Below are 9,057 nucleotides of genomic sequence, written 5' to 3'. Positions count from 1 at the left end.
AGTCGATGGTGGGGATGGCGATGGTGGGGAGGGCGGTGGTGGGGAGGGCGGTGGTGGGGAGGGCGATGGTGGGGAAGGCGATGGTGGGGAGGGTGATGGTGGGGAGGGCGACGGTGGGGAGGGCAATGGTGGGGAGGGCGACGGTGGGGAGGGCGATGGTGGGGAGGGCGATGGTGGGGAGGGCGATGGCTCCGGGCTGGGTGGCAGTGGAGGTGGAGGGTTAGGGGGAGGCGAACAAGGGCAGTAAGTCATGCCAAACTTGACATAGCCCCACGCAGTGGGGGAGTCCGGGCAGATGGGGTTGGTAGCATCATTGGCAGCCACCCAGTCAGTTGCCATCCAGGCGGGCAGTGAGCTGGATGCATTCATGGGCAATATGCTTTTGGCAAAGAGTATAATGTAAAACGTAACGTCTTGGCACGGAAAATAATTAACCACAAAACCACCAAACATTAACCCTAAAGGGAGTGTTACGTTTTGGCCCGGCCACCATTGTGCTAAACCATAGTTAACTTCGGAGCTTATATCACGACACCCGGTGCTGCCATTATACATGCTCTGAAATTGGCTCTCGAAGAAAAAGTTTCCGTACACCGAGACGGTACTATCTGGCTGCCATTCAATCACGAGGTTTGGAAGGCCAAGGGCAGCAATTGGGTCAGGGATGCTGGGGTCAGGTTGAACAGAGATAAATGCCGGGCTGATCTCCTCTCCGGTCCAGCTGGAACGAAATGGGGCCCTGATACCCGACACTGGTACACCTTGGCTGGTTGTCAGTATGACACCGCAGGATGGTGCAGGCGGCATAGGTGGCGGAGGTGGGGGACTTGGCGGCGGGGGCTGAGCCGGGCAGGGGCAGTAGCTTATGCCGAACTTGATATAGCCCCAGGCAGTGGGGGAGTCCGGGCAGATGGGATTGGTAGCATTATTGGCAGCCACCCAGTCAGTTGCTGCCCAAGCGAGGCTGCCGTCGTTTTCATTGAACAGGGCCACGAGGTAGTAGAATGTTGTTGGGGGCCCACAGGGTTGAATCAAGCTGGAGTAGTCGGTGCTTGTAGAATAGAAAATGGGGAAGGTAACTGTTGTTCCAGAGCCTACTCGAACATAGCCAAGTGGACCCCCGGATGTGATTGGCGGAACACAGCCTGCACTGCCATTGTAAGATGCATTGAATTCGGCTTCGGATAACAAGCCAAAACTCGTCATCCAATCTTCTGGTTGTTCCCAGCGTATCACGATGTTTGTTGTTCCATTGAAGTAAAATCCTGCATAGAAATCCGTATCCATATCCTGCAAAATGAACGCGGTGCTGATCTCCTGGCCCGTCCCTGCTGCAAGGACGGGAGTCCGAATAGCGCTGACAGGGACACCATCACGGTACAGGACGGTCACCGGACCACAGTTGGGTACGGGCGGCATCGGGGGAGGGGGCGGTGGTGATGAGCTGCTGGCTGCTCCCTTTTGCACACTCAGCAGCAGCACCACCGGCAGCAGTACCAGCAGGACGTTTGCGGTGGTGGGCAAGCAGAGCCTCCTCGGCGGGAAGTATCGGTGGAAGCCACAGTTAGATGGTCGTTCTGTCGGCGGGCAGCAACAGACATAGTTCCACTTATGCTGGCGGCAGCTGAGGCGACTACTGCTCATGCTATTTCCGCACCTTGATGACGATGTGTGCCCATTACGACCTTCAAGGTACTGGCGAACATTGGTAGCTGCAATGTCTTCACTCTATAATCCAGTGGCTAGTTAATTGTTGCTCTTGTAGTTCGCCTGACTTGTTACACCCTGAATTTGATTACTGCACTTATTCATATATGTGGCTCGATGTGCGAGTGAATTTGATTCACGCAGTGTAGTACACACTGCGGATGTGTGTATGTACAGGCTGCCTCAGCTAGCTACCCTGGCAGCAGCCAAACAGACGAGTAGCTAAAGCTGATGTCGGTGTCACTACTTTCCCAGCAGCTAGCCCTGCGTGCCGTACATATTGCAGCAGATAACGGGTAGGCAGGCCTTCAGGGAACTAACGTAACCATGTATGGCAATAAAAATGCAAAAAGGAATGTCCCATGCGTGAATGAAGGCCAGGAGACAAAATGGAGACATGTATGTGCAGATGGCCTCGTGGGCAATTGCCCACATTGCAATAATGAGTGCTGTTAGCAGGTGTTAGTAATCTTGCTGCTCAAGCGACATACGTTCCGCAGTAAAGTACCTCATCGTTGTTGATGAAGGTAATGACAGCAGGAAGGTGATGAATGCATCAGGTTATGTATGCAATGTTGCAACAGAGCGGCTTGGTTTATGGCAAAATTAGCTCGAGATAGGGAGCTCCCTACATGTAGTATCCTGGGCATATCACGGGATCTGCATCCACCGTTCGGTTCTTTCCTGGAATAGACTCACGTCGGACGTGATATAACACTATCGTACATACTATACGACGGTATACATATATGTTCAAGAGAACAAGCAAATTGGTGTTGGTGGCGGCATAACATCTTTATTATTACTGATTTTTGGCATGTTATTTCTCACTTTTGCTTCAGTGCCAATCTATAATGATTTTTATAAAATTACAGGCACAGGAGGAACTGTAAAAGAAGCAAATGTTCTTTTCAATAAAAGAACCTGGTAATATTGCAAGGGTACTCAAATCTCAAGGTAACTTTACTAAAATTCAAGGAGATTAATTTTATGGATAAAAAACTGCTATTAGAAGCATTGAAGCAAAGAATGGATGGCGCAATTAGATACTAGACGGCATAGTTTCAGACGCACGAGAAAGTATAATGCATTATACCTTCTATCATATGATGCGTGATACTTTCCATCATGTAATGGCAAAGCTTTGGTGATGATTCGTTCCCCGCTCTCATCATAAGCCTCTCTGCTCGAGGATGCTATGTATGCTTGCCAGGTAGCGAGGTAGGGTGGGCTGGTCGGTACCTTCCTACTGGATAGGAAGGTACCTATCCCTCCCCCCCTCGAGTGAATGTCCTCGGGCGCCCCCGGGCATATCCCGTAGGATTTTGGTTGTTTGAGATCCCGTAGGATTGTGAGTATGTTTGTTATTGTAACATTTCGTCAGTCTCCGTCCGAGATGGAGGACTTTGTATTTACTCAGCTGGTAGACTTCTCGCCCACCCGGGCATCCATCTTTGGGGTAAGAGTATGCTGCATCTTGCCTGGTGTGCGATATGTTCGCAACCGGATTCTATCCGGGGAGTTCCCACCTCCTAGCAATTCGCACCAATGTAACACCAGGCAAAGAGTACTCAGGGAGATGCCAGGGGAGCTGATCCCTCTTACACAATCCCGCTCTTTGTACACACGTGCACCCGCATGTAAAGTGGAGCCAGACAAGCAAGGAAAGATGTGCCGCTGCTGCAACTCATCAGCTGCCACACATGAACGGTGGAACACTCCTTATTTGTCAAACCAATTTTGAGGATGTGCGATGAAGATGCTGTAAGGGACGTTTCTTACCGACTGTAAACGTTTATGAGCAATACACATGCATGCATTTATGTTTGTAATACTGGATTCACATGCTACGTTACGTTGCGAAAACTTTTTTGGAAAAGTGGGCCTGAAAAAGTCACCCAGTTCACATGGGACATTACGACGACGTTGTGTTCGTTGGCGCGAGCTGTGTAAACCATCTCCATTTTATGTCTTTCAATGGCCAAAACTTCAGCACATCCCCTTAGAATCGCAATATATAATTGACGGGTTATTGGCAGCCCTGCCTACAGCAATGGCACCAGAGGTCGGCAAATCGGTTTCTACGGCTGCGGGAGAGCATAATTTCGGTCAATAAACCTAAAAAAAATTTTGGCGCCTTCCGGCGCCAAAAGAGACAGCATTTCAGGGCTCCACGTCCCGTACACATTGCAGGGGGGGCAAGGGTTCGTTGCCAAGCAAGTTCTTGCGCCATGAAGTTAGCATCGCCCCCGAGCTATTCATCGCCGACCGCATGCGGTTGAAGCGCGGGGCGTGAAGGATATTCTCGACCTTATCGGTGATATGCGTGTAAGGTGCATCCTAGTGGAGGACTTGTACTTGGCCATCGCCCCCTTCAACATTGCATCCTCCTTCTTCAAGGACCCGACATACTCAGCTTCACAAAAAGACCTTCGTTGAACTTAAGCCGGTGATGTTTGGTACTTTAAGCCAGTCCATGTATTCACAGATCGTTGGGAAGTGAGTGAAAGGCATGGCTTGGTACAGGACCATGTATGCGCCACAAAACAGAGCCAACAAGGGATTGTCGGCAACCTCGGTCATGGCCAGGTGCTTGTCAGTTTGCTGTTGCTGCTGATCCTGCGTGTACTGGACTACAGCCGCTTTGTGGGAGTAGGAGGCCTCGTGCCGGGTGTAAGCTGAGCGATCCCAGTTCGTGCGGGAAATGGTGGCGTTACTCTCCTTATGTGTGTCGCAAAAAAACAGATGACCGTCGTCGAGCCCTGAAGTGCATAGGCCCAGCTCTTGAAATCACCACCACAAGTGTCAGTCAGCCAAATAATGTCCTCGTTGGGATTACGAGGCCGCTCAAACCCGGGGGGACACCAACGGCATCGATCTTATTGGTGGACTTGGTGCGCTTGGTTGCAGGTTGGCGGTGGCATTGGGGGTGGCGGGGGGCAGGAGTGTTGCCGGCTGCTGTTCGGGAGCGGTGGTGTTGGGGGTGGTGGGCAGGAGAGGTGCTGGCTGCTGACTGGGACCGGTGGCGGCAGTGTTGGCTTGAGTGTGCCTTTTCTTCTGTGGAGGAAGGGCCACGGTGCTGGCGTTTCCGGAGGTGGGAGGTGGTGGTGCTGGGAAAAGTAGACCTGGAGAGCTTCACCGGCGCTGCCCGATGGCCCAAGTAACGGCTCTTCCGCCTCAATATATGTTGCTGGGGGATCAGCAGTGGCTTTACGACCGGTCAGCGTGCCGGCCAACGTGCGTTGTCGACCGCTGGAAAATTCTGCACGCGTTTCCTTCGTTCCCCGGCGAGATGCCGCGGTCAGCAGTTAAAAATACAAGCAATATGATGAAGATTATGTATAGGATAGGCCACATGGGACCAATATCTGGTATGCCAAAGTCCACAATTGACCAAGTCAAGTGCTGCGGCAGCTGCAAGTCATCGGTACAGACGCTAGAAATGTAATAATGTATCAGTGATAACCGTCACCGAATTGTGTAGAGGTGGTCGTGACATTCTTTTACAAAGTCAAACACAGAGTTCGAGTCCAGCGCGCGGCCCTACGGGCCGCAATAGAGGCTTCAATCACGTCTTTCGGTCGAATTTTGGTCATTTGGGTCCCGCAGCCGGGGCCTTAAGCCGAATTTCGGCTGCGGGTACTGTGTTACGGACCCGCAGGACCCACCGGATTTGCCGACCTCTGAATGGCACTGCATCCCGCGCGAGCCGCGATGGCGTTTGCCCTAGCGGCCGCTATGGATGTAATTTTTGCCAACCTTGAGGATATGTTCAATTCTCAATGGCAGTGCTTGCGCGTTTGGGCCGACGCGGCGCGGCCCATGCCGCCGGAAGTGCGGCCGACTTGCCATTTCGCGGATGGCTTCAGCCCTGATACTACAATGGGTTACATATTGGCTATGTAAGGGGTCGTGCGCGGGCGAGCAACACGAGCGGCGTTGTCCTTGTTCATTTTCCAAAATAAACTGCAGCGGTGTGACTAGAAATTCGGTCGGAGTGCAAAGCGCGCACAATTTGTCAAATATGTGGTCTTTATAAGCGATTGGGCTTGGCTGTTTGTTATAACTCGCGAAATTGGCGACGCAATTCAGGTAACGGTACGAGGGGTCGAAATTCACCCCCCCCCCCCCGGGTCACTTTAGACTTTTCGTCCACTTTACCGGTAACGTACCGTTACCATGTCCGAACCGACCACTTTTCCCAAAAAGTCTTAACGTAACGTAGCATGTGAACTGGTAAATATAGCAGTGCAAGCAATTCAAACAGAAACTGCATTTGTACCCACGCGCGCACAGAAACTGCATGTGTACACCCCACAAATCCAATAATCAGCAGCAGCAAGTCACCCAGACCTACCATAAAGCAAGCAGATCTTCGGAGGCCGCTTGTGTTGGCCTTCGTTGCCCTGCTGCTGGATACCTACATGTATAAGGAAGCATACAATCAAACAAAGCGACACGATGGCAATAACGACAACACACGTCACTTGGTGCGTGCGTGAGATTGTGTTATATTTCCAGCAGGAAGCGCGCATGGCTGGACAAACTACTCCCAGACAGCAGGAACATACCTTTACACGCAGCCGCAGCCACCTTTTAACGACCACTTACGCAAAAGTGTGTCTGTTGGCTTGCCATAAAAGCCTGCATGAGCTGCGGACTAGCTTTTAAGGCCCGCATGGGTTACGGCCGTAAGTCATGCCGTAGCTCATGGGGCGGAAGTGTACGTCCGGAACCAGTTAGGTTCAGTTGCTGTCCGTCGAAATTTTGACGACTAGCGAGGTGGGCCAATCATTGATACACAGGACTTGATGAGTGAAATGCGCTAAGAAGGTGTATTGAACTTTATGGGTTACGGCGGAAGTACAAACGCTGAGGGTATTAGGGTTCCTATGCTCGTCTATCCTGAGATATGGCCAATGTGAGTCGCCAGCCGAAGACATAAGGGAAACATTACATAATATTTTCCATGCGGGAAATATTCAAGAAAATCTGAAAATCTGATGTTCTCAGGGAAGATGGCTATTACTTGTTGGGCCAACATCATTTATTCACTATTAAAGATGACTACTTTTGAAATCGATTGATGAAGTAGTTTTCTGAGTAGTCTTTGGTGTTCGGTGGACAACTGAAGGTTTTGATTGTACTTACGGCCGGCGGCGGTCTTCTGTAGGGTGCAGTGCGTGACATCGAAATGATATTTATTATTATCATTCATGTAAGTTATGCTGTGCGCAAAGCGGCAAGTACTTGTTTCAATTGTACTTCATTAAGTGCTCGTCCTGAAGTGCGGCAAGTGCGGCGCAGGCGCTGCACTCGACCCGTTCGGGGTCCACTGTAACAATCGCATTCGCAGGAAGTCGGCCGTCGCCTAAATCGCGCCCTCATTCACATACGACCCTGACCAACGGCAACCATTGGTTTGCCCACCTAAAAGGTGGGCAAGAACCTAGATGTTGGATGAAATGGACGAGCATGCTCGGAAGGAACGCCGTAAAACAAGGCGCTGCGTTCGGGGCCAGATGGCGAGGTTTTATTGAATAATATGGAAAGTATGGTAAAATGAAGGGCGCAGAAGTCCGAAAGATGTGCAGTGTAAGGGAGTGGCCGAACAGCAGGCATATGGGATATGACATCCAAAAGAATGGCAAAGGGAAGCGTCAAGTAAAAAGAAGAAACAAAAAAAAGAACTAGCAATAATGAGCGTTGTGTTCGAGAACTGCAGGAAGAGTGTGTAAGGAGTTGCGCATTAAAACCAAGCTGTCCGTCTGCAAAATTAATGAGCAAAGTATTCACAGTAAGGCGAGGAAGAGGAGGAGAGAGTATAGGAAGAGGAGAGGAGTCGCCTTCAGGGTAAGGAGGGTGCGGAAAGAGAGAAGGGAAAGGAGGGAAAGAAGAAAGGGGAGGGAGAGGAAAGGGAAGACATGAGGGTGAAGAGCACGTTCATGTTGCTTGTATTGCCGTGTTTGTCTTTTCCGACAACAAAGCTCAGGATCTTCCCAACGCATCCCAGAAACCAGAAAACATGACAACGTGAAGCAGCAAGCATAGAACATCGGTCAAAACGTCGTAACAAACATAGAACCTTGTACTCGAATACTGCAGGTAGAGAAGTGTAAGGAGTTAATCGTTCATAATAGAAAGCACATCTGCAACGTTAATGTACAAATCGTCCACAAGGACACGAGGGATGTAATTGACGTAAAAGATAGGAGGGAGAGGATGGAAGGAATGCGAGGAATGTGTGCCTGGGAGCCTGGGATTCTGAGAGCATGTGTACCTGGGAGCCTGGGAACCTGGGAGCCTGGGAACTGGGAGCCTGGGAACGTGGGAGCATGGGAACCTGGGAACGTGGGACCCTGGGATTCTGAGAGCATGTGTGCCTGGGAACCTAGAATTCTGAGGGCATGTGTGCCTGGGAGCCTGGGATTCTGAGAGCCTGTGTACCTGGGAGCCTGTGTACCTAGGCATTCCGTGTACCTACTTCTCGCACATGATTTTGTTGAACGCGCTCGCAGCATCATTCCCCATTCTCCGAAAGCAAGGATGGTATGTACTCCAAACTCATCCACTGGACGATGCTGGCTGTATTTCTTGCGCGGGCGATCTTGTCGCCGACGGGCGATGTTGTCCAGGGCGTTCCGGTCAAACTCGTAGGCGCCGACCTCATTACCGTTGTCCATGGACATTGTGTTGGAAGGATACGTTAAGGTTCAGATAAAATGAAGAAATGAAGAAGCGCTCCTTCATAGTATGGAGATGGTAGAATCTTCAAGCAACTTTTGAACGACCAGGGAGAGTTGCTGATAGGCGAATTTGTAAGAAGCTATAGAATTCCTTTATTCTTTCAAGGTAAATGAATGCTTATGTATTCGTCCGTTACTAGCGTGAATGTAAATCTTATTTTAGGCGTAGCCGAAAATGTGGTTTGAAGAGGGGCGTCAGAGCGGCGTTGTACGGTGCAGTTAGTTGGTTGTTTTGAACTGCTATTTGATCGGTGGTGTTTAGTCTTGTCGAATTATCTTCCGGGCGATCTCGGACTCGACTGCTAGTTGATACAAGCTCTCTTTACCAGAACAGCTGCTAGCTGCCGCTGTTATTGTCCGTTGGTCAGCGGTGTGAATTTGACGACCTTTTTCTTTTCTTTGACAACCTTTCTTGAAGCTTGCTGGGTCCGTTATAACTATTTCGATAGTTTAGCTTTGCTTGTGGTTTCCAGGTTTTGAAGGCCAGCTGCAGCACTGTCGTTTCCTCCTCCACTGTCGTGTCCTCTGCCACCTGATTTCCGCACCATCGACTTGCCACATTTCCAGGCAATTATTGCACACACTGGCTGCCTTCAGGCACCCG

The 9,057-nt window shown here is 50.5% G+C and overlaps 2 protein-coding genes across 2 annotated transcripts in view; both read right to left on the bottom strand.

Annotated features, from left to right (window-relative positions):
• Nucleotides 1–1,706, bottom strand: part of VOLCADRAFT_105540 (uncharacterized protein) — a gene marked incomplete at both ends in the record, with an annotated part of 6,062 nt that extends 4,356 nt beyond the window's left edge. Inside the window, 2 exons of the mRNA XM_002952440.1 lie at nt 536–1,577; nt 1,658–1,706. Of these exons, the coding sequence (XP_002952486.1) occupies nt 536–1,577; nt 1,658–1,706 (1,091 nt within the window). The remainder of the gene's footprint in view (nt 1–535; nt 1,578–1,657) is intronic.
• Nucleotides 1,707–7,934: 6,228 nt separating this feature from the next.
• VOLCADRAFT_36764 (uncharacterized protein) lies at nt 7,935–8,171 on the bottom strand (the record flags this gene model as incomplete). The annotated part of the gene is made up of 1 exon (XM_002952439.1): nt 7,935–8,171. A coding segment is annotated over one exon (237 nt), but the record flags the coding sequence as incomplete, so codon positions are not given.
• Nucleotides 8,172–9,057: the final 886 nt, after the last annotated feature.

The sequence above is a fragment of the Volvox carteri genome, assembly GCF_000143455.1.
Source record: "Volvox carteri f. nagariensis unplaced genomic scaffold VOLCAscaffold_30, whole genome shotgun sequence".
Lineage (NCBI taxonomy): Eukaryota > Viridiplantae > Chlorophyta > Chlorophyceae > Chlamydomonadales > Volvocaceae > Volvox > Volvox carteri.
This window is presented reverse-complemented; position numbering and strand designations above follow the sequence as displayed.